Source organism: Zingiber officinale, chromosome 8B (genome assembly GCF_018446385.1).
Source record: "Zingiber officinale cultivar Zhangliang chromosome 8B, Zo_v1.1, whole genome shotgun sequence".
NCBI lineage: Eukaryota > Viridiplantae > Streptophyta > Magnoliopsida > Zingiberales > Zingiberaceae > Zingiber > Zingiber officinale.
Genome location: NC_056001.1, coordinates 29324196 through 29350775, shown reverse-complemented (window position 1 = coordinate 29350775; position 26580 = coordinate 29324196). Strand labels below are relative to the sequence as shown.

At 35.7% G+C, this 26580-nt stretch overlaps 1 protein-coding gene across 5 annotated transcripts; it reads right to left on the bottom strand.

Moving 5' to 3' along the window:
• Positions 1-13947: 13947 nt before the first annotated feature.
• On the bottom strand, positions 13948-26462 carry LOC122014536 (nuclear pore complex protein NUP133-like). Of its 5 annotated transcripts, none has more exons than XM_042570783.1 (9): positions 26147-26392; positions 25402-25521; positions 24599-24720; positions 22759-24498; positions 20425-21137; positions 17663-17821; positions 17041-17371; positions 15276-15343; positions 13948-14989 (listed from the first exon to the last, which is right to left on the bottom strand). In XM_042570783.1, the coding sequence occupies exons 4-9, from the start codon at positions 24446-24448 to the stop codon at positions 14447-14449; spliced, it is 3504 nt and encodes a 1167-aa protein (XP_042426717.1). In that variant the 5' UTR covers positions 24449-24498; positions 24599-24720; positions 25402-25521; positions 26147-26392; the 3' UTR covers positions 13948-14446. The 5 variants fall into 5 exon arrangements, with proteins under 5 accessions (XP_042426717.1, XP_042426716.1, XP_042426713.1 ...); XM_042570782.1 differs by having other exon boundaries at positions 15276-15361; positions 26147-26277; XM_042570779.1 differs by lacking the exon at positions 25402-25521 and having other exon boundaries at positions 15276-15361; positions 26147-26462.
• Positions 26463-26580: the final 118 nt, after the last annotated feature.

Here is a 26580-nt window from a genome sequence, read left to right as displayed (position 1 = left end):
AGGGACAATGAGTGTCGATTCAATTTAGGTCCATTTGGGATCCCTAAGCTGGGACCTTGACTAGTTCCTGGTCCTGGAAGGACAGGAACTAATTATTACTCTGTATTATTATTAAATTGCCCTAATACTTATTTTGCAGGGTATTTTTGGACTAACATTATTTTGCAGGGCAAAAGAAGAAAAGAAGAAAATTGCCTTCGGATGAACAGTGTCCAAAGGCGCCTTCAAGCAGTGAAGGCGCCTTCGTACTGTTCATAAAAGGCGCCTTCCATGACTATGGAAGGTGCCTTCCACAGGATAAAATTTTGGTGTCGCAACGGATAAGTCCCGGACTGTTCAGGATCAAATTTGCCTCATTGAAGGTGCCTTCCATGCTCTATTTAAGGTTGCTCGCCCAAAGCTTCTTCAACAACTGCTACACGAGCTACCACTCATCCGATTAAACTTCCGACTACTCCAAGCTTATGCTACGACTCTGTTGCAAAGCTGCTGCACCTGACGACAGCTCCAAGAACTTTCGATCAAGGCTAGCAGCCTGACATCGACACGAGCGCTCCCACTTCGATCTCCAAAGTGTCAGTAAATTTTTTGTGAAATTAAATACTGCAAAAGGACAAGTGTAGGGTGTTGCACTTGTTCTAACTTTCCCTGTACTTCGATTCCCTCTTTTGAAGGTATAGGAAGAGGTTTATAGTGAATTATCTATCGATAGGTCCGTGGGACCTGAGTCTTGGAGTAGGAGTCGTCGAAAGCTCCCAACCAAGTAACCCGATTGTGTTCCTCTCGTGCCTGCTTTTCGTGTTTTTCTTTTCCACTGTGTTCGCACTCTGATTTTAAAACAAAGAAAAGAGAATTTTTGAAAACCATGTGATTCACCCCCTTCACGTGCATAATAGATCCAATAAGTGGTATCATAGATGGTTTTGCTCTGATTTGGTGCAACCACCAATCAAGCTGAGGGAATTGCCATTTTTTTTTCTATCTGAATTGGTAAAACTTTACCTATTCAGATAATTGTTTTCGTTCGGTTTTAATTTGAGATCAGTGCAACACCTCTCAAATTTTTCTATATTTTATTTATCTCAAACATTGTTAATTCAAAACCAAGTCTTGGTATCTCGTTTTAGTTTTTCTTTCTATAGTTGTGAAATAACACAACTTGAAGGGTACAACACCGTTCGTCCTCCCCTATTCAATGGTGACGACTTCCCTTACTGGAAGAAGCGGATGGAGGTGTACCTAAAGACCGACTTCGACCAGTGGTTCAACATCACCAGAGGCTACAAAGCTCCCGTTGACAACGCCAGAATTACAATGGACCTGGAACATTGGAATCCGGAAATGAAGAAAAAAGCGCAAATCGACTTCAAAGCTCTCAACACAATTCAGTGTGAGCTAACGAAAGAAGAGCTGAATCACGTCGGCCCACATGAAAACGCAAAGGAACTTTGGGACAAGCTCATAGAACTGCATGAGGGAACCAACGATGCTAAGGTAACAAAGAGATATTTATTTTTAAATAAATTATTTAATGTCAAAATATAGGAAAGTGAGACTGCCAGTCAGCTGCATGTGAGGATAAAGGATATTCTCAACGGACTCCACACAATCAGCCACCAATTAGAGAACCGGGATATGATAAGGTATGCCTTAAACACATTTCCTCGAAATGCACTATGGGCATCCATCATGGATGCCTTTAAGATTTTGATGAACTTGTCAAAGTTAAAATTAGATGAATTATTCTGTGAACTAGAACTGCACGAATAGATTAACGCCAAATCCGAGAAAGGTCTTGCTCTTATTAAAGGGTCATCAAAAGACAAGTCCAAATCCAAACCGGAACCTAAGGTCAAGTCTGACCCAGACACAAATGATGAACACCTAGTGAACTTGGTAAGAAAAATATTCACCAGGAGAAAGAAGAATTTCAACAAAAAGGACTTGCAGAAAATCAACTTCACCTCCAACTCCAACAACAAGAACGTAACCTGCTTCAGATGCAACAAGAAGGGGCACTACAAGATCGACTGTCCGAATTTGAAAGAGAAGAAGGCTCTTAAAGTAACATGGGACGAATCGTCAGGGGAAGATTCAGACAACGAAGAAATGAAGCATTCCAACTACCTCACACTAATGGCGTACCAACCAGAATCGAAAAGTGAATTAGAAGACAGGCCCGAGCCCAAGTCGAGCCACGAGTCCATACTCGTGTTCGAAGGTATCGATGAGGTATACTTTAGTTTAAATAAAAAATTCTTTAAAATTATTGCATGATTAAATAGGAAATTAAGTACTTATGAAAATTAAATAAACAAACTAACAAAAGATAATGATAAACTTAATGAACAATTAAAATTGAACTCAACAATTGAATCAATTCAAATTGAAATCCTAACTCAAATTGCAAAACTTGAGGAGGATAATTTCATATTGAAAAATGAAACAGCTAAACTAAAGGAATTACTTGACAAATTTACAACTAGATCCAAGTATCTTAACATGATACTTGGTTCACAAAGAGTTATGTACAACAAGTCCAGACTCGGATATAAGCCCAGCTCAACCAACAAATCTTTTATATCTTTAGTTAACCAAAATAAAAATCAAAGTAAAGCATCGATTCTGAATGCGTGTCTAACCACACAAGTAGAACTCAATCAATATTACATACATAAAGATAAAATTTATTATATAAATCATAATAAATCATCTCCCTTAAACTCTAAAGTTAAATATTCAAAAATAAATACAAAACAAAAGAAAAACCTTAAGTTATTCAAACCTAACTTAAACAAATACAATATAAGCAAAAATTATAATCAAGTATACTATAATTATAAAAGTAATCGACACAAACTCAAAATGTTCAATAATTCAGGGGGAGGCTCCAAATTAGTTGGCACCTCCAAAATAATAACTTACCCGACAGGGTAATTAGGACTAGCTAAAATAGGGACAACAGTTTAACTTGACAAAAGTACTGATGAAGTTTTAAATGATAGTAGATTAGGAAAACTATGTCTATGCATGTTTAGGAAGATATGACTTCGACCCGATGCATTTGACTTAGGCTGCGTTTGGTAGCCTGTAATCTACCTTGTAATGTAATCCAGATTACATTACAAAGTCGATTATTTTGTTTGGTTTGATTTAAAACTTGTAATGTAATGTAATCTGGATTACAAAAGGTAGTGAATATTTGTATCCTGGATTACAAAGCAAATGCTATGTAATCCGATTACATTACGAGGTCATTGTTTCACCAAAGTTGAAATGCCGAATATACCCCTAGTCTGTTGTCGACTGCCGCCCGCCACCGGTCGCCGACCTTCATCGCCGGTCACCGGCCGCCGCCGGTCGCCGGCCGTAGCCGGTCGCCGACCGTCGCCGGTCGCTGGCAATCGGCCACCACTGTCGCTGCCAATCGTCGGCCGCCGATCGCCGTCCGCCACCGTTGCCCGCTGGTCGTCGCCCGCCGTCGCCCATCGCTGCCGATTGGCGAAGACGGTGGCCTGCTGCAGCGATCGACGGTGGCGGCGGTAGCTGGTTGCCGATGGCTGCCGCAAACTCCGACAGAGGTGTGGCGATCGCCGATAGAGGTCACAGAATATTTTTGTCATTTTATAATAATATGAATTACATTCCTTATAAAAAATAATGGATACCAAACAAAAGAATGTAATCACCTTTGTAATCAAAGATTACATACATTACATTACCAAACGTAGTAATGTAATCAAGATTACATTACAAATTTGATTACATTACAAGCTAGATTACATTACACGCAACCAAACGTAGCCTAGTGGAATTAACTGAAGCTACCCCTTACAGGTCCTAACTAATTAGACTAAGGTTTTGTATTAAGTTCAGTGGATAGGACTATTTGGAAAACCTCGAAGACATAGTTACTCTAATGATGTCCAAGTGACTCACCATAGCCAAGAAGTTTATCTAAAGAATGTCTGTTTGTTAAACTTAAAGTTAAACCTGAATCTAACACAAAGTTAAACCCAACCCTGAAAATAAACTTAATTCATCTCATAAAATTATACGATTTCCTGATTGAAAAGGTAGATCGGGTGAGATTCCAAAAGATTTAAAATTAAAAATTAAATTTTAAAATTAAAAATGGAAATTAAACTTAAAAATTAAAAATAAAAATTAAACTTAAAAAATAAATTTTAAATTAAATTTAAAAATTAAAATTAAAATTAAACTTAAAAATTAAATTTAAAATTAAACTAAAAAATTAAAATTCAAAATTAAACTTAAAATTTTAAAATTAAATTAAAATTTAAAATTTAAAATTAAATTAAAATTTAAAATTTAAAATTAAACTTAAACTTAAAAATTAAATTTTAAAATTAAAATAAAAAATTAAACTTAAAAATTAAATTTTAAAAATAAAATAAAAAATTAAACTTAAAAATTAAATTTTAAAAATAAAAAAATAAAAATTAAACTTAAAAAATAAAAATAAATAATAAAATTTTAAAAAATAAATTAAAATCATAAATTAAACTTAAAATTAAAAAATTAAAATTAAAATTAAAATTAAACTCAAAATTTAACTTAACCATAAAATTAAACTCAAGATTTTAAAAAAATCCTAAAGGTGCCTCCGACACCATCGGAGGCAGCCTCAGGAGAAGCGGGAAAATTCCTGCCTAAGCGGTGGAAGGCACCTTCCATGAAACTTTAAGGCGCCTTCGATCGTTTTTTCTCTCAGCGAACAGAATTGAATTCTGTTCACAAATTCGACATCAACAAGGCGCCTTCCAGCCCGATTTTCTGAACAACTTCATCCTCAAAGTCCCGAAAATGCCTCCTAGGTATACCCTACCTCAATATGTATCTTCAATACTTAGTTTATATGCATTTTTCTTGTCTATTTATGCCTATATGTGTATCAAATTAGGAAAAGACGACATGTTGCCCCTAGCACTAATAATGCTCCATCTGATGATGCTAGGTTTCCCACCAAGCGGCTTAGGCTAGATTTCATTAAGCATATATATGTTCCATTAAAATCTAGGTAGTTGAATAGGACATTTTTTACCCAGTATTACACCCATATTACACTAGTCATTGAGGATTACTAGTTAGAAAAACTGGTTTACTATAGTTATGCAGTAAATCTTGATTTATGTGCTCAGTTCTATAATAACTTAGAACCGATAGATGACCTGACCTACTCCACCAGAATTAGTGGAAAGGATTTTCACTTTTCCCCTACTTTATTATATACTGGCCTAGGACTCAGGACATCTGCATGTCCATTTTTGTATTACCCTAGTAGGGATCTACCATTTGGTGAGCCCTACTCCCATATTACATTAGATACTATCTATATGTATTTTTTTGGAAAGGAGAGAGTACTTACAATGACTGACTTTAGGTCACTCTCTCTCAGGGTCCAGACTATATCCTATATTGAGTCTTGACTACATTATATATATATATATATATGACCCAGGGGAGGATTACTTCCCTTAGTGCATATTACGAGTTTGGTCAACGTCAGCTAGCATTAGCACATATAGACATCACCGCTTAGGGGGCTCTAGCTTGGAGAGGTGCGCCTCAACCAGCCGTACCAGTCGAGGCCGAGGAGGAGTTTCCACCATTTATTCTAGCCGAGGGAGAGGAGTGGCCAGAGTTTATAGCTGAGGAGATGTTTGGGTATGCTCCGACTTCGAACCAGCGTTCAACCTCAACCCAGCCCTGGACTTCTCTATCTTTCGAGGATCGACTTGCTCGACTTGAAAAGTCCTTCGCTCAGTTTCAGTAGTCAGTCTCGGATGGTTTCAGCACACTCCGGGGGGAGATGACCACTGGATTTACTTCCCTCCGAGACGACATGACCACCAGATTTAAACAGATTCTTTAGGCTCTGTGTGCTCCTGAGTGACCCTTACCACCACCTGCTGGCGATGATCAGATCTGATCGTGTTACATACATTATTATGCATTGTATATGACTTGACTCACTATTTTTAGTTAGTTGTTCTTCAGTCTAATTGTTAAAACTAGGAATGTGTTTCATAGATTAGATCAATATTTTCAATATTATTTTCAACATTTCCAAATTCTAGGGCAAAATTCTTTACTTATTTTTTAAAATTCCCTTATTTTTAGAATTTTCAAAATCAATTTTAGTCTTATCTTAGATTGAACCCATAGAAAGCATTCTCCTATAGATTTAAGACTTGAGCATCTCACCAGCACATTAGGGTTATCTTGTTTGTGTATTCCATTCCAAACTTAGAAAGGGGTGAGATGCATAGATAGCTTGCCTAGACTTAAGATGCTTATATCAGTGCATCAACATAAGTTTGGGCGTTAAATACCATATCTACAACAATCAGGTTAGTCAAACACTAACTGGATACAAAGACCTAACCTGAATAACCAAGTGAACACTGCTAACTTCTGATAGTTAATTAGTAACTAATGGTTGCACAGTTAAGGATAATTTATAGCTGATTAGATTATTTTAAAGAAATCTCAAGTTCAGGGGGAGGAAAAATAAATCAGCAAAATTTTGAAAACATTCCATTAAAAAAATCTATTTTAAAATTATTACATGTCTTGAAAAATTATTTTAAAAATTATCTCAAACAATTTTTAATGTTGCAACATTTAGTATTTTAACTTTTATCTTGGAGAACTTTAACCTTAGATTTTTTAAAGTTTTTTTAGGGAGAACTCAGTATTTTCAAAAAAAATTTGGAAAACTTTAAAGTTTCTAAAGTTAGTAGTTTTTAAAAGTATTTTTCAACCTTATTTATCTTGTGAAGATACTAATATCCAGTGTTTTAAAATTTATTCTGGAAAATATCTTTAAAATCTTTTGCTTTACAAAATGTCTTGAAATACTTTGAAAAAGTTTTTGAAAATGTTCTTTTCAAAATTTATTTTTATAATTTTTAAATAAGGTGTTTTCTTTATCATTTTTTCAAAAACGCTAAATGATTTCAAAACTATCCTTGAACATATATGTTGTCAAATATTTTTGAAATTTTTTTTTAGGTTATATCCTCCCTCAAAGTAGTCTTGAGACATATTGTCAAAAAATATTTTCTTACTTTTCCTAGATATTTTTTTTCTGTCTATTTATGTTTTTTGATGAATGTCAAAGAGGGGGGGTTAAAGGGTTAAGTTGAAACAAATCGAAATACGAATAACTTAAACCAAATCATGTGTCTATTCATACTTGCATTTTTCTCCCTAACATAATCCAAATTGTCATTGCATCAAAAAGGGGGAGATTATTGGTGCGATTTACACTAATGGTCTAATCCAAGTTTTGATGAATGGCAAGTAAGTTAAGTTAGGCTCTGCCATGATCTAACCACTTGATTGAGTGTGCAGGAAATTCAGCTAAGTCAACGGGTCAACTGGATAGTTGGTACGAAATCCAGTTAGGTCGATGGGCCGATCGGATAGCTAGTATGAAATCCAGCTAGGTCGACGGATCGACTGAATAGCTGGTACGAAGTTCAATTAGGCCAACGGGTCGATTGGATAATTGGCACGAAGTCCAGACATGTCGACGGGCTGACCAGATGTCTGACAAACTGGTAAGTTAAGGTAAGTCACTAGAGGAGAGTGACCAAGTGAGGACGCATCTCGGTTGAAGGGACAGTAGACATCGGTCTAATTTAGGTCTATTTGGGATCCCTAAGATGAGACCTTGACTAGTTCTTGATCCTGAAAGGATAAAAACTAATTACTGCTCTGTATTATTATTAAATTGTCCTATTACTTGTTTTGCAAGGTATTTTTGGACAACATTATTTTCCAATGCAAAAGAAGAAAAGAAGAAAAAAAGAAAATTTCCTTCAGATGAATAGTGTTCGAAGGTCCCTTCAAGCAGCTAAGGCGCCTTCGTACTATTCATAGAAGACGTCTTCGATGGCTATGGAAGGCGCCTTCGTACTGTTCATAGAAGGCGTCTTTCATGGCTATAGAAGGTGTCTTCCACAAGATAAAATTTTGGTGTCATAGTGGATAAGTCCCAGACTATTCGGGATCAAACTTGCCTCATTGGAGGCACCTTCCATGGCTATGGAAGGCGCCTTCCATGCTCTTTTTAAGGCTGCTCTCCCAAAGCCTCTTCAACAACTGCTATACGAGCTACCGTGCATCCGATTGAACTTCCGACTGCTCCAGGCTTCTGCTACGACTCTGCTGCAATGCTGTTACGCCCGACGACTACTCCAAGAACTTCTGATCCTGACTGGCAGATCGACATCGACACGAGCGCTCCCACTTCGATCTCTAAAGTGTCAATAAATTTTTTATGTAATTAAATACTGTAAAAGGACAAGTGCAGTGTGTTGCACTTATTCTAACTTTCCCTGTACTTTGATTCTCTCTTCTGAAGGTACTGGAAGAGGTTTATAATGAATTACCCATCAATAGGTCCGCGGGATAGAGTAGAAGTCGTCGAAGGCTCAAAACCAAGTAAACCGATTGTGTTCCTCTCGTGCTTGCTTTTATGTTTTTCTTTTCTGCTATGCTCACACTCTGATTTTAAAAAGAAGAAAAGAGAATTTTTGAAAACCACGCGATTCACCCCCCCCCCCCCTCTCTCACGTACGTAATTATCCAACAGATATTTGTCTGAAACTTAAAAAATGGAGCTATAGAGATGTCGGATTCCATGAAATAGTTTCTATGGGTTTTAAATTTTCTCCTGATCATGAATATATCCTCATCCATAATTTTGACCAAATATGTTGAGTGTGATGAATTTTTAACATGAATGAGGTCATATTCATGTTAAAAAATTACCACACTCAATATGTTAGATTAAAATTATGGATAAGGACATACTTATGATCAGGAGAAAATTAGGAACCCATAAAAACTTGTTTCATGAAATTCTAACATCTCTAGGTAAATATTTAGGGTTTCCGAATAATTTTTCTTTTATTTTCTTATTTTTTTTGAAATTTGGGACGAATCCAAGATTCGTCCCAAAAGTAAAAATAAATAAATAAATATAAATGAATCGGAGACCCTAAATATGGACTTAGAGATGTTAGAATTTTATGAAATAAGTTTCTATGGATTCATATTTTTCTTTTGATCATAAAAATATCCTCATCCAGAATTTTAACCTAATATATTGAGTGTGGTGATTTTTTAACTTGAATATGACCTAATTCATGTTAAAAAAATCACCACACTCAATATATTAGGTTAAAATTATGGATGAAGATATATTTATGACTAGGAGAAAATTAGAAACCCATATAAACTTATTTTATGAAATTCTAACATTTCTCGGTCGATATTTAGTAAAACACATATAGTTTGCTATTAATTAAGTATGTTAATGTTTAATGCATATTTGGATATTTGTCTAAAACTTAAAATATGGTGCTAGAGATGTCGAAATTCCATGAAATAAGTTTATATGGGTTTCTAATTTTCTCCTGATCATAAATATATCTTCATTCATAATTTTGACCTAATATGTTTAGTGTGGTGATTTTATAACATGAATTAGGTCATATTCATGTTAAAAAATCACTACAGTCAATATGTTAGGTTAAAATTATGGATGAGGACATATTTATGACCAGGAGAAAATTAGAATTCCATAAAAACTTATTTCATAAAATTCTAACATATCTAGGTCGACATTAGACCTTCCGATTGATTTTTCTGTTATTTTCTTATTTTTTGAAATCTGGGATGAATCTTGGATTCATCCCAGATTTGGGGGCGAATCCCTGGATTCATCACTAAATTTGGGACAAATCCAAGGATTCGTCCTAAAATCTGGGACAAATCCAGGATTCATACCAAAATCTGGGACGAATCCAGGATTCGTCCCAGAAGTAAAAAAAATAAAATAAATAAATAAAACAATCGAAAGTGCTAAATATGGACCTAGAGATGTCGCAATTTCATGAAACAAGTTTTTATGGGTTTGTATTTTTTTTCCCTGATCATAAAATATCATCCACAATTTTAACCTAATATATTGAGTGTGGTGCTTTTTTAACTTGAATATGACCTAATTCATGTTAAAAAAATTACCACACTCAATATATTAGGTTAAAATTATGGATGAAGATATATTTATGATCAGGAGAAAATTTAAAACCCGTAGAAACTTATTTTATAAAATTTCAACATATCTAGGTTGATATTTAGTGAAACATATATAGTTTATTATTAACTAACAACGCATGTTTGGATATCTATCTGAAACTTAAAATATGGAGCTAGAGATATCAGTAACACACTTAAACTTAATGCATCAAACCAAAACTCAAGAACAATTATTATTAGCCTTGGGAAAAAGACATCTACAACTTATGGCTATTTATTTAAAAAAGACAAAACCACTGGCACTTAATCTCATGAATCCAGCTGAATCCTCTGCTACTTCTAAACCATATGAAGTATGCTTACCTGAAAGTACCATAAAAATAATGGATTATGGTCAAGGATATCCACCTAGAACTAGAATAGTACCATACAGTAATAATAACCCCTTAGTTAGAACTATAGGAAAAAGAAGAGCACCTGAAATAATATTTTTTTTTGGCAAAGATGCAGTATTACTTAATATAACTGAATGTGATCTTCAGTTATATGACACATACTTAGAACAGTGGATAATCTCTGTTAAAAGAGATAATAAAGCAAAACATGAAATGGACATAGAAACAGGAGAAGCTATTATCTGACTAGGAGAAAACTACTTAGGAGATGTAGCTAGAGCAGCTTGGGAAGATTTAAAGAATCATTTCCCAGAAGAAGTAACTCGTATTGCCTCACAAGGCAATAACATTCTGAATTTTTGTTATGCTATACATAGACTTTTAACTACCTGGGATGCTATTACCGGACTTGATATTAGGCAAAAAGAAGCAATGAGAGACTTAGAACAACTCCAATTATTTAATTGAAACTACATTAAACCCTTTTGTAATGACTTTTTAGCTCTCACAGTAGTCTCTGGCAATTATTGTAACCTAGCTCTAGGGGAAAGACTATTTAGTAAACTACCAGGAGAATTAGGTAAAGAAATCTATAAATCCTGGACAGACTTATAAGTTCTAGCCTTATATGACAACATAGGTGTACGAATACAACATATAATAACTACACTGAAGACGAAATGCACTTATATTCAAATTCAAAAATAACTTAAGAACCAATAATATGGGTTATGTAGTCAAATATATACGCCTCAACAATATGGTGGTCAACAAACACAAACAAGATACAAAAATCGCCAAAAATAGAGGAATAGATTGCTAGCTCCCATACCAAAATTTACTCCTAAAAAAACTTATTATATCCGCAAAAGTAAAGAAAGAAAACCCTACTTAAATAAAGAAAAACATGTGCGGCGCTTCAAACCTAAGAAAACTTACTCGAACACAATCACTTGCTTTGCCTATCATAAACCTAGACATCTATCTTCTGCTTGTCCTAACAGAAAAAATTTGTATAGCCGAGAAGTTGAAGTCGTAGGTAATATAAATTTAGATTTAATCGAGGTCCAATCCGATATTTCCAGTACTTTTTCTATTTATTCAATACTCTCTATACTGAACTTACAAAATATACCCAACACCTCCCAAAAAGACTATTCTTTAATTAACTCCTTTTTAGATCCTACATCTTACTCTAGTACTGATGAGGAGGATCCATTCTCTGATCCACTATTCGAGTAAACTTTAAATGATTTTCAACATTTTACCCTTATGTATCATCATTTTATCCCTCAAAATCTAACTGATTTATGGTCAAACCAAAGAACCTATTCTCATGACTAGATACTAAAAGAAAGCTCTGATAATATACCTTATTTTACTTGTGGATATTATCCTTCTATTCTCCAAAGAGGTACTTGTAAACTCTACAAGAAATAATGCTGTAATTTTTGCCTCAATACTCTTTTTCAAATCAACATCCCACAAACACATACAGTGAGACGAAATACTAGAAATACTTTATTAGAATCACGGGTTTCTATTTTAGAAACTAGATTAAATTTATTAGAAATAAAACTTGCTCTTCTTAAAGACGGACCATATCCACCCTCTACATAGCCAAGCCCTTCTTCCTATTTGCAAGACCCCTATCAGGATAAGGGAAAAACCCTCTTATTCTAGATGAACCAACCAATTCTGAGTTTGTGTTTATTCAAACCCCTAGCATCTGTAATATAGGCCTCCCTATTGATATTCGAGTACAATGTACCCTCAATATCCAGGGCTATGAACTTACTTTACATGCGTTTTTAGATAGTGGCGCTACTACGTCCACTATTAATGAAGGATTACTTACGTCATTCATTCCCTCCACTTTAATTAAAACCACCAATACGCCTTTGTTAAACACCTAGTTTGACGGTCAACAACTTAGCTGTCATAACTTTGTTAAAAACGTTCATATTCTTTTTTATACCAATTGTGGCATTTTTCGCTCTCCACTTACTTTGCCTTAACTTTAGACCAGACTCATGCCTCATAAATCCATTCCTCTTATTCTTGGCCTCAATTTTCTTATTAGGCATGATCATGCCCTTTTACTCATTAAGGACTATGCTCTTTTTCTTTCTACCCCTATTATTTCACCTATTTTATTTGCATATCCTTCTGAGGTCTGTGCTGGTAAGCGTAGTGGTAGCCCTCCTGCTGAATGTGAAAACCCTACTTCTTCTACTTCTTCCTCTTGCCTCTTCCCTAAACCTTACCCCAAGAAACCAACTGTTAAGCTCTCCTAACAGGAAAACTAGTAAGACTTGGAGAAAGTCCAACTCTTTCTTTCTCCTCTGACCTGAGTGAATTTAGCTATACTGACCTTTATCCTGTAGCTTATAAAGATGTCTTTACTACATATTATCAAAATTGTCTTAAACCCTCATACTTAAACACCTTACTACTCAAGATACTTTAGATGTAGTTATCTCTAGACTTGAAAAACTAGAGGTTATAGGAGAAAATCCAACCAAATACTGGGGAAAGATAAAACGTATTGTAAACTAAATATCATCAACCTAAACTTAACCATTAAAGCACAAGATTTAAAATACATTAATTGGGAAATGGAAGAATGCAAAATGCATATTACCCAACTTTTGTCACTTAAGGCATACTCTGACTCTAGACACCGAAGTCCTGCTTTTATTGTAAATAAAAGTGCAGAACAAAAACGAGATCAATCTAGGATGATATTCAATTATAAACGCCTTAATGACAATTGTCATGAAGACGGATATAAAATTCCGGATAAGGATCAACTACTTAACAAAATTCAGAAATCAAAATGGTACTCTAAATTTGATATGAAATCTGAGTTTTTGCAAGTCAGAATACATCCTGAATCAATCCCCTAGACAGTTTTTTCCTATCCAAGATATTTTGAATAATTAGTCATGCCTTTTGGACTTAACATAGTACCTCAGATTTTTTAGAGAAAAATGGATAATATTCTTATACCCGTGACTTCCTTTATTTGTATATATATTGATGATATTCTAATTTTCTCTTGTACCAAAGAAGAATTTTTTTATATATAAAAAAGGAAGTGCTTGTTGAATTGAGTCATGGTGGAGTTTGAATATTTGGAAGAGAGAGATGGTGGCGGGGGAGGTGGGAAGGAAGGAAGAGAGTGGCGGTGTGTCTGAGCTAGTTATCGAATGTAACACAACTGGAGATCTCTGCACAAGACTTCCATTGGAACCCTCCTCTCAGAAGTTTTAGTTAACAAGATATATGTTTATAGATGCACTGATATTACAAGTAAATGTTCCTAGGACCCCAAATATTTTGTACATGTGGCACTCCTCGTTCATCTGATCATGTGAGTTTATCTGATAGGCAAACCAGATGATAAGACCGTGTACCTTCAGGTTAATTGAGCAAAACTTGGACACCTATATTATCAAAAAAAAAAAAAAAGTTTCGAACAAGAAGCACAACTTTCATATTCAAATTTTATCGTACAAAAACTAAACAAAGTCAGGATGAAGCACAATGCTGCAATGCAGTCTGGAGAGTCTAATGGAAAATTGTAAGAGCCCACAGTTATCACACAAATATAGGCAGAATTGCATGAGGAAATCTGATGCAAAAGAGCAAGCAACAGAAGTACACTGACAACCAACCATTACATGCACTGATATGCTCATTCTCATAGTACACGAGAAACATTCGGGTAATTGGCGAATTGCGAGCTAGAGGAACATTAGATCTCTCGGGAATTAACAGTGCCAGTAGGGGCATAAGATCCAGATGAAGTATTTCTCAGCGAACAAGAAATGACACTTTACGAAGAAAATGTTGGTCTCGTCAGTCCAACTGCAAAGATAGTGTGCATGGGACTCCATGAAAGGCATCAGGTTCCATCTAAATTACGTGATGACTCTGACTCACGGATGACAATGATAATGTGTTGGGTTTCATCTAGATTCCATAACGATATCCTCTTCGACTATCACATTGTCTTCAATCACAGCAAGCAGGACAGCATTCAGCATCAATTTGCCTGCATCAGGAAAGTCTTTGTGCTGTTTGAGAATGTCTTCCACTGACAAAGAAGAGTCCCCAAAATTTGGCGATTCTGAATCCACTTTCTGCAAAGGCAGTACTTCGTCAAAACTACCACCATAAATCAGTGATTCAGGTCCATAACATCTCTGCGAAGCTTTGTATAGCACTGTTTCTCTCAGTGACTCCATGGTAACTTCATCACTACAACCGACAGTTGATGCCAGAATAAGAGTCCAGTTTTCTTGGTCCACGGCAGCCCGCCAACATTTCTCCAAAAGGCTTTTGTTGGAGTTTCGAAATGATGAACTTGTCCAAGCAAAAACGTCAAACGCTTTTAAACATAGTTCTTTACTCCCTTCTTTTAAACAAATTTCGATCAGTTCTCCAGGAAGAAGAGGCCTATCGACGTCATTTACATCTACACCATCTGATAAATAGCTAATGATTTCTTCCTGCAGAAAATACAAATAAAAAGGTAAAAACCCATAAAACAAGAACAGATACCCAACATTAAATCAGTTCCAAATGCGCCTGGATCATAAACTCAGAAACAATGCGCCTAAGACAAACTGAGCCTCAAGTTTGAAATGAATTGAAAGACAGAATTGAGTAATATAACGAAACCAGGGCTCACAAAAAAAAAAACGCTCAGATAATTAGAAGGTTCAAAAGTCAGAAGCAATATTGAGAACTACAATTGTGAGAATTGTTTTTGATAGACAGCAAAGAGTAATGCACCTGCAATTTTAAAATTTGCAAATCAGCCTCTATCCGTCTGGCCTTCATCTCAAAATACATATCCTTCCCTATCAACACAGAAGACACTGCTCAAATTACAAGAACAAAAAATTTCTTTAAAATTTTATGAAAAATATGAACTACCTAAAACTGTAAGAGAAAAAACATAAAAGCTACTTATGAGAGCAAATATAGAAGAGGTAGTCAACTCCTTTTCCTTTACAATATTAGGGTTTAGGTATACTAAACAATTTGAACATTTAGGTTAAAGAGTCCACTCCTCTTTAACCTTGTGTGAAGCGAAAAAGATTTTTTTTCACAAACAATCGTAAGTCACAGTCGCAATGGAGAATATGAAGAGAGAAATCAGTCACAAATTTGCTCATACAAACTTTTTTGATCAATATATCAACCTGATAGCACCAAATATTGGGGTTGATAAAGTCTAGGCTAGAAACTAGACTTCTGCCCTGTTGGCCAGGTGTTTGCTCCTAACGACCCGACCTGACTTGAGTCGATCCGGAAAAAATCAAATTCGGATTGGGGGTTTTCGGATTCGGGTCTAGTTCGGATTGAAGGGTCTTTGAATTGGAGATTTTTGGGTCAGGTTCGGGTTGATCCGAATTTAGGTTTTAGTGGATTTTGTCGGGGTTAAGTCAAATTTTATTTTGAAAATTAAGATGTTTTTATGTATATCAATATCAATGTTAGTATAATAATAATGAAGTATTGAGATAAAAATGAAGAATTATAAGGAAAATAGCAAAAAAAAAAAATCATTTTTAATCGGGTTATTCTGGTCGGGTTCGGATTTAAGGGTTTTGGATTATATTCAGGTTTGGGTCAGGTTGAGATTTTTTATAAAAAAAAAATTTTCAACCCGACCCATCCGAATTGGCACCCCTATTTGCTCCCTTATAAAGGTTTAAAGGGTTCAAACCTTTCCAATAGCATCTCACTTAAAATAAAAGTCTAGATTTTTTCAGAATATTTTACAAAGGCATAGAAATTAGAAATATGGGGAAAATGCAAATCGGATATTAACTCCGACTTCCAAGCATATGATGAAATTTGCAATATTTGTTCCTTATTGGTAAGCATAAATTCTAACTTCAACTGTCAAGTGTTCTACTACTTTAGTGTGAATTTCCATGAAGATTTTGTTGCCAATACCATAGATCAATTTCAGAGTTTAGACCAAGGTATCAAAGAAAGCAGCTAGAGTCCAAAAAAAAAAAGACCTAAAAAACATTATTAAATTTCATGTCTACAACTGAAAATCCTGCCAGCCTATGCCCATTGGTCCCATAAAACACGACCTACAGATGCAATCAAAACAGTATTAATGACATCAAAAACCTTTTCCACAGATTTGGCAAGATGAAAGCCAATTGAATGGCTAGACTTGGCAAGTTTCACCACACAGCAAAGGATGATATAGCTAGTGTTACTAGTCTCTAAAAACCAATGACACGTCAATAAATGTCAAGTATACAGATGAATTTTCTTTTAGATGAATCACCGTATCAAAATGAAATCTGAGTCAATTTTGAATGTTGATTATCATAATTTGATTTAGTGCATATGGATCATCAGATGTTTTGCTTGAGTAACACTACATCATGATAGATTAATTGGACTAATAGCAATTTATGAACAAGTGGCAAGAAATTTACTCTTCGATTTTGAGTTTGTGAGGAATATAATTTAAGGACTAATATAGGCTTCTTTCTGTTAAATAAGGTTGAAGAGTGAGGGACTAAACCTGCAGCTGCAGCAATTTTGGAAAGATTAAGTAGACGTCTTCTGTCAGCAAGTGACAGGAACCTCTTTGTTTCAGTTGGTGATTCTTCAGCTGTTGGGTGCAAACTATCATCTGGGGATAGAGCAACCGCATGAAGAGTTTCTGAAGCTGCTGAAAATTGGTTCAGAAATATCTCATGCAGCCACAGTAGATCCTTATGTTCCTTCAAAAAAATAGTTAACTCATCTTGGAATTCTTCTCCGAGCCTCAAAAGCTTAGAGAACTGTTGGCTTGTCAGCAGCTGCTTAAAGACAAAATAGCTGAACCCTCCTTTTGGCCCAACACTCTCATGCTGCATAATTTACATAAAGAATAAGAAAGCATAAATCACCTAAAAGAATACACACAAACTGTAGCCAATGAACCCCCAAATGAATAGGGCAGTGAAAATAAATGCATTCTGATTCAAGATTATCTTCCCACCAAATTCCATTACCTAATAAAACACATTCTAAATATTTCAAGCATAGCAGATGTAAGAGAATGCAAAAGAACGATTCCTACAAGCACAAGCATATTGAAAGATTCATAGACATGCATAAGGTATTCATGGCAATAGAAAAGTCTGTTTCTGTGTCCATACCATAAGGCTCCGGAGAAGTCTGGTATCACTAAGGTCATAACATAGTTGCCACAATGTTTGGTAAGCTTCATGTCTCTTTGCAATCAAGAGTAGAGGTTCAGTGACTTCTCTAAATATGGCTTCCTTTCTGTCAAGATCATCAACGCCTATGTGTGTCTCCTGAAGAAAAACATATAAACAATTAGTAACATCCACAACTAGAAGGGATTTATTATAGGTAATGTTAATTTGTAAACATAAGACTCGAATAGGAGAAAATTTTAACAGATTAATAGCATTTATAACTTGGAAATCTACGACAGGTAAGATTAATTTGTGATCAAATTTGCAAGACATTGATGAAGAGTGAAGAGTATTAGTAAGTATGAGAGTTCACAAAGTTGCAAGACTAGTAAACTTTATGTTAGAATGTATTATTATGAACCCAAGTCTCCAAGACATCAGCCTACCAAGAAATCTCCATTACAGTCCCTTATACCTCACTCTGGAGATAGTGTGCCATGAGAAATCTCAAGTCATGATGCCATCTCACTAAGGCATGTAAGTATCATGTGAATATGTGCATAATATGTGATTCAAACTAATTTTCAGTCATAGCTCTCAGCTTGCGAGTGATACTTAGTTCTCATTCCCAGTCCTCTACTACCAAGACATTCTCATGTCAACAAAAAGAGTTTTGAACCTCTGATTTACTACATATAATATTCTGGTTTTACATCATGTCAAACTTTCCATTATAATGACCATGGTGGCAACATGGAGAATATGCACCACCCTTTTAGTTATTTAAAAAAATACAAAGAATATGTCCACTCATAAGTAATGCATCATCTTATTTATTTCTTTCAATAACTTCTGTCTTAAAACTTATGGTTGCTATTTTCTGGTTGTGAAAAATATCTGTACCATTGACATGGAGGAATTACTATGATATATGACTACAACAACAACAACCAAGCTTTATCCTACTAAGTGGGGTCGGCTATATGGATCCTTTTACACTATTGAGCTCTCTATCTCCTTCTATATCATCATCTATATTTAAATAAATTTTATTTTATTTTATTGTTGCTAACCAAGTCTTTTTTAGTCTTCCGCTTCCTCGTTTGATAAATGTGTTTGTCATAGTTTCACATCCCCTAACTGCAGCATTTATTGACCATCGAAGTATATGACCATACCATCTTAAATGTGTCTCTCGGAGTTTCCTCTCAATAAATGCAACACCGACTTTCTCTCTATTGCTCTCATTTCTTATTGTCTATTCTCGTATGTCCACACATCCACTTTAACATCCTATCTCTACAACTCTCATCTTCTACTCATGTACTCGAGCCATAACCTAACATTCAGCTCCATATAACATAGCAAGTCTAATTACAGTTTTATAGAATTCTCTTTTAAATTTTAGAAATACTTTATGGTCACATAAAACACCCGAAGCTCTCCATTTCAACCATCCTGCTTGTATTCTATGTAAGACATCTCTCAATCCCTTCATTGTTTTACAAAAATGATCCTAAATATTTAAAACTCTCAGTTTCAGACAACTCGTCATCTCATATCTTAACAATTGTCTCATTACGTCTAATATTGCTAAACTTAAATTTCATATATTCTGTCTTTATTCTACTAAGCATAATATCTTTTTCTTCTAGTGTTTCCCGCCAAGATTCTAGTTTAGTATTAACTTTTTCACGTGTTTCATCTACCAAAACAATATCATCTACAAACAACATGCCCCATGGTACTGTGTGTAATGAATTCGTCCATAACTAGTGTAAAAAAATAGGAACTTAGAGCCGATCCTTGATGTAACTCTTGCATATTTAGCACTACTTGGAGATGTAGTAGTCCTTACCGAGACATTACAGTCGAACCCTGTAACACATTCCTTCCAGGGAATAACCTAGCATTAGCACAATAGTTTAATGGATTCATTCATTGAACATTTGTCATAGTTTCAAGCTGACAACCTAACGCAACCCTCCTTTATTCGGGCTTGGGACTAGCCATGCCTGGTTTGTGCGGAGTTATGATATGACTATGACTACAAGAGCTTATAATGCTGGCTCGTATTTCTGACTCCATCTGATAATCAGTTTGTTAAGAAGATTAAAACCTCAAAAACAATATACATTGAGTCTTTGTAGTATCTAAAGAACTAGTAATATCATATTCATTGGAGAGACAAAACTTAGTCAAAACCAAACCCTAATAGAATAGGGGTGTCCACAGCCTTTACTCAAAAAGTAACTGGGACAAAATCAATTACAGATATTCATTGATCGGGTAGGAGGATAGCCTCTTTTTGTTAGCAGAGCGGTCTGATATTAGCTGGCAGTATAATAGGAATACTCTCTCCAAGAATTTCTCTAGTTATCCATTAAGTATGCTTATTGCAAGATCAGGGTATGCAGAAGTAGAAATCCAAGTTAAGAAGCCCTCCTTTTCCAGGATGTGCTACTTCAGAAATATTATAAATAAATAGTAAGCAAGCAAACTCACAAGCAAGAAGATATTTTCTATGATCTTCACTTGATTTTCTTTGTATGGGTTTGATTGTGCCGTTCTTGCTTGTGCTTGGAACTCCTAGATGGGTTTACAATTACATGGCCGGGGAATTTTTTTTTTAAAAAAAAGGATAAGGAAGTTTTAAGCACCTTATGAAATAATAGAAACTATGAAAAATTACATTCACATGCTAGGAAATGAATTACGAAAGTGCAGAAGAAGTGCATACAAACACCACCAGAACTTACCAGACACTTCAATTGGGTTAATCTTTTAGCTAGCTCATAGAGACAAGCAAGAAGCTCATCTCTCCTGCTACAGTACTCAACTATTAGAGATTGGTGTTCTTCTCCAAGTTCAATTTTAGCCGTAATTGCACTGATATAAGACTCCAACAATACATCAGTGAGTCTTTCTAACTGGGACCACATTTCTGACACCACAGGCATATCAATAGCTTCCACCTCTTTTAGGAGCTGCATAATAGAATATGCTATTTTCCAGAGGCCTGACCGAACTACATGCTGGCAGTTCCAGGGTGTTAATCCTTCAAGAGAAGGATACCAGTTTTTGTGCTCGTCTCTGTAGTGCATAGCAGCATGAATCAAAGTTGTGCAGGCATTCGATACTTCACAAGCACGTTGCACCTGTATACTGAATGGTTGATCTCTACCCACTATGTACTCAACATGTTGAGATAAGCAATAAAATAGCTCTTCTATATCAGATATTTTAGTGTAAAATACTTCCATATTATCACGATCCATAAGAAGAACAGTATTCCTTCGTGCTTTCTCACCAACTAACTGAATCAGAGTCCAAAGAGAACCAGATGCTTCTACATGGGATGGTGAATCATACAAGTGTTTTCGACTCTGACCAAGAATATTTTGTAATTCCCTTAATTGAATCATACTAAAAAGCTTTTCACCATGTTCCATAATAATTAGCGTTGAAGATCCTACGAGGAAGAAAAGGATGAATTTAGTGAAGGATGAATTTAGTGACAGCAATGTGCAGAAAAGAGGGAAACAAAGCATGAAGCTGCCTCAAACATGAATGTGATAACAGTTCCACTGCTATTCCCATAGCAAGGTTAAATAAGATATAATGATTCACAAAGCATTAGCAATGAATAAACAATCTTACTTCCATTAATTTTTAACTTTTTTCCTAATGAAGAACTTATCGTATGGTGAGAATAAGAACAATGAAAGTCAAACTGCACAACCAGAACTCTAACTCACTAAAAATAGCCCAGAGAAACCAATGGTGTAAATATGATAGAGTTGAATAATCAAGTCCATTTCTATGCACAATTGCTTTTGGAAAAAAAAAACAAAAAAAAAAAACTAGGCTGACTGAGAAATCAGACTCATTTTGGCTCTTGTGAATAAGAATTTGTTAATCTATTTTGGCATGTAATCTTGCAAAGATTTATAATTGTAACTAACTCTAAAGATAAGCTTTCTAATCAACTTTCCGGCTTTACATCAAGACATGTTTACATATGCTAGTTGACTAAAGCTTTTACTGCAACTTTCATAAGGTGTGTTTTTCTCCCTTCATGTTTTAATTGCTAAGCCTTCAGATAATTTAGCTTCTCCAAAATATTCGTTTTCTCCTTCAAACATTGGAGATTCTCTCTGATTAATTTGCGAACAATTAGGTTATTGTGTAATATAGCTAGCATCAGATACTTGGATCAGAACTCTTCTTACTGGGATTTAATTGGACTAATAACAGAAAGTGGAAGTATCAGAATAATTTGCTTGAAATTGTTCCAATTGAATTTCATTCCTGAACTTCAATATTAAAAGGTATCTAAATGATAAGAATTATGCAACCAAAGACATTGGACAGCTTGACAAGGTCAAAGAAAAGTGGCTTTCCTTGTGCACATGTAAAAGATTAAACAGTTAAGGATGTTATCTTTCAAAAAGGGCATTCAAATTTGGTATCACTCAAACGACCTCAACAAGATCCCATTATAAGTTCAAATATGTAGAATATGGAATTACTAAGCATTAAATTAATATAAGAAAATACAGTTAAATTTAGAACTGAATCTGCGACATATGATTATTAATCATTAAAGAGGGACATCAAATCATATGGAAATTTCTAAGAAGCATCTGCTAGGAAATAGTTGTAATGCTACACATTAAATAATACTTCTTATAGCACATCTGATAATTATTTTCCATGTTCAAAAGAACTTTACATGTCAAATTTCAAGGATTAGTGTCGGTTTACGAAAAACAATATGCACAGTCCCAGAAAGGACCAAAAAATCATACATATCTAATGAATTATTGAAGGTTGAATTTTCTTCACAGATTGAAAAGAAGCTATTGTGTTACATAAGTTAGTGAGTACGAATCCACAGACAGGAACAAATGAATACAACTAAGTGGCTTCATACCACATACACATGTAATATCTAAAAATAGTTTGCAAGGTCTAAGCATGTGGCATTCAACAAAGAGCATGTTAGAACTTACAGGCAGATGCTGAATGGCTAAATATGACAGATATAGTCAAAACTCAGAGAACATTCATTAATAAGGCATTAGACTTACTCTGCTTACTAGATAGTTCTTGATGACACTTGGTCAAAGTGAGAAAATGGAGATACTTCTGATGCTTCTGCTGCTTATCCAAAAGAAGTGATGACACAACAGATGAAGCCACAAATTCAGCTCCTCGGGTTGTTGTCCAGTGTTTAGCTAATGTATCAATAATAGATTTGCTTATGCGAGTAAAAACATTTGTTTCATCTTCTTTTAAAAATGCTCCTTTTTCTCTGAGATTGTCAAGTATGTCTTCAACTTCACCAGATGAAAGAAATTCATGAAAAAGACGACCTAGTAGTGCTTCAGCTTCTTCATCCTGAGCAGTTTTTGCAACTAAAGCCGCTTGTTGTCTATCACTGGGACCCCACCCTTCATAACTATGCTTTTTAGCGACGGTGTTGCCTCTGGTTCCCTGGCTTCTTTTTTCTTCATCTACAACCCTTTCATTAGAACTCCCCTTCCGAGATAAACTTCGTTCCGGAGGATCAACGGCGCCAAGTAGAATAGCCTTTTCAGGTATTGCCCAAACTCCTGCCTTTTCAGTTAAGACAATCCATGCCCCTTCATCATTGTCCTCTCCAGATGGAAAAACAGAAGCGTCAAGAACTTTCCCACCATCATAGGGTAAATCGAACTGGAACAGCCGAGTGGATCCTCTCCAATAACTGGTAACAGTTGCAGTTCCATCTCCAGCTAATATTACCACAGAACCAGATGGTTTGCCACCAACACGTATCCTTGTAGAAAATAGATATGCCTCGTCCTCAACTCGTGCTTTAGGAATTACCACTTGGAGAGCTTTCTTCTCTAGAATTCTCTCATTTGTAAACGAGCTGTTCTTTATAGAGAAACCCAGGCTATATTGCATTAATAGAAGAGAATACTGTATATAATTTGAGCTGCTTACTCGATCTTTACAAGAAGTAGCAACAAGAATTGTAAATTCTTTCCCACGGTCATCTAATTGCATATCCAGAAGCCAAATCTGCTTTTGTCCTGCTAGATCCTTTTTAATACCCAACTGACTATCATTACCAACAATTTCATGACTCCATATCTTTTGAACATTTATGCTAGGTGCGAGAACAATATTCCAATATTGAATCTCATGGTCTGTCAACACAAAGAACCGTAGACCTGATTCACCTGAGAAAGCATGTTGTGGATCCCAGACTAAAGACCTGGCATTTACAGGAGAGCTATTAAAATTACTGTTTAAAATATTTAATGAAATCATTTCCTGGTGGATTCCAGATAGTGAAAATTTGAACAGCCATAAACCTCCTGTTGCTTGACAAGCTAGAGCAAGACATTCTTGAGAATTACCAGGTATTGCAGTAGCAATGATGGAGTTAAATCTTTCTAGTCCCATTGATCTATCACTCTCTTCTAATGGTTGAGTAGCTAAGCTAACCATTGGAGAATGCGAACTTTCAGAGTAGATGTCAGACCAGTATGCCAAGGCTCCAGTTTGTCTGTTATAAAGGATGATACCAGCAGAATTACACTGCTCAAATAATTTTCTGGATGAAATGTCCCAATTGACAACACAAACCAACCAACTTCTACCAGGTTTATCCATGACATTGAAGTTCATATCTGCGACTGTAGATGGGATCTTAAGCACAATACAATTTTTGGGAACAGCAGCATCAGACAAATAGCTCCATATAAAGAGTTGGGTGCCGCATATCATCCAGGAAAGAGATGTTCCTTTATCAATACCACCAGCAAGACAGCTGTTATCTGCAATGAAGAAAACAAGTTTAATTTGTAAGGAGATCTCACAACTTGTAGCAAATGGATGATATATCAAAAATAAAACCAGAATTGAAAACTAAGTTACCGAAACCCTTTTGCAGAACATGGGCTTGTGCATTACGTACAACCTGAGGAAATTCTCCCACATAAACTGGTTCAATTTGTTTGGATGTATCTGTCCTATTTGCTTCTTTTACACTTTGAAATCTAGGTGATGAAGAAGGAGATATTAGCTGCTATACTTTGCTGAAAAAGGACAGTTAGCAGGACCAACGTCTCAGCAGTGAATCCAAAGTATGCATATGAATTCTGACTAACAAAATAAAAAGTGACACGAGGTAGATGCAAAGCACATGCAAAAGTAAAATTTGCAAAATAACAATCAAGTCAAACTCATATAATACCTTTACAAAAATTAAAATACATGTCCAAAAATAAATATAAATTCATTTCACTTCTTTAACAAAATGAGTAGTTAAGAGTATCATAGAAGTGAGCAGAAAACAAAACACGGCAAAAAAATTTCCAAACACTACCTTATAGAATGGATGGATATGTCACTTTAAGGCTTCCTAACAGGAAATAAATTTTGACTATTTATGCCTATCAGACTCTGACCAATTGCCTCTTACATCAGTTTTTTCACATCTCTAATCAATTGTTCCACTTAGGCATTGAGATATGTTCATTTGAATACTGGTGCTACCTGACAAGGTTTTCCAAGATGAAATTCAAATTGATGAAGTAATGTTCATCAGAACTTTTATGCTGGGAAATCAGGCTCATGACATTTGACAATCTTTCATAAATAGGAACTTTTTTGTATTAGAATAAATATTTAAATAAAGCAAGACTATGACCACTTCAAAGAGAACACATAATAAGAACCTTGCAGTGAGTCGATGTCCAACCAATCAGTAATTGTCACTTGAAAAAAGGTTCTTGAAATCAAATCTCAAGATTTCAGTACTCGTAATCCTGGAGGATCTTATGTGATTGTCAACCAACCTGGATGTGCAAAAAATGTGTGAATTAAGATAATATCATTTGACCACTTAGGTTAGATCCTCCAGCTAATAAATAAAGCCAAACTAATTTTTTATGTTTAAGATACAAAAATATCATCACGCACACTTTCTTTTGTGAAAAGTTTCCCAGGTTAGTGTCAAACTATGATCCAATAGAACACATTACTGACATCTTTTCTCTTTCTGAAACACAATCTCCTGGAGTCAATGACTCTCTTGAGGTAGCATCTCAGTGAACTGATTTCTAAGCTTACTCAACACCCCACACTCAATCACCTCCAAATAACAACACTTTTGTGTCCTCCCCCTGTACTTTCCCACATTTCTCCAATTGAACAAAAAGAATAACCAATTGCCACAAAACAACCTCAATCTGAACAACTGTATAGGAAGAAAAGGAGATAATACAACTAACTGGTGAGATAAATAAGTACTTAGTTTCATATCCTTTCCTATCCAAAAAATCATGCGTGGGTGACAATTATCATCATCCGCCCGTCAAGAAGCCCTCATTTCAAACAAGATAAATGACCACGCCGAGGAAGATCTACAGTAGCTCGAGATCCGGGATGAGACGTAGAAGATGACTCGGAGCGAGGGAATACCTGGCGAGTACGGAGAGGCGAGAGGACCAGGGTGCGGGCGTGCCGGTTAACGGTCGGCCGGGGACGGAGGGGGCGATGAGGGAATGGCGGGCATCTTCGATCGGGGTAGACGGGGAGTCCTGCTGGTTCCGTCCCTTCTGAGAGGTGACGCCGGCGAGATGCGGCTTCCTCGCCGCGGGGGAGAACATCGCCGGGCAGCGAGGGTTCAGTGATGAACGCAAAGGTTTTTGCCTCCGGAGATGTCGAAACGGGAAGCTATAAAGTGGGTAGTAGACGAACCGGACCGGTAGGCAAGTGGCAGTCCGCTCAGTTGAACCGGACCGGTTTTGGGAGGCAGGAGTGGAGCAAATTTAAGAGTAAAATAGCGAGAGCAAAAATATTCATCTTGACCATCCAAATCCTTGATTTTAGTTTTCCACCCAACTCAAGTATTT

Bases quoted from the DNA above. Each gene is read 5' to 3' on its own strand.
- LOC122014536 (XM_042570779.1), bottom strand. From the start codon at position 26,334: ATGTTCTCCCCCGCGGCGAGGAAGCCGCATCTCGCCGGCGTCACCTCT. The intron at 17,822-20,424 runs GTAAGTTCTGGT...GTTTTTCTTCAG, and splicing joins TAACCCAATTGAAGTGTCTG to GAGACACACATAGGCGTTGA. The intron at 14,990-15,275 runs GTGCATTACTCT...TATTTTCTGCAG, and splicing joins TGCAAATTTTAAAATTGCAG to GAAGAAATCATTAGCTATTT.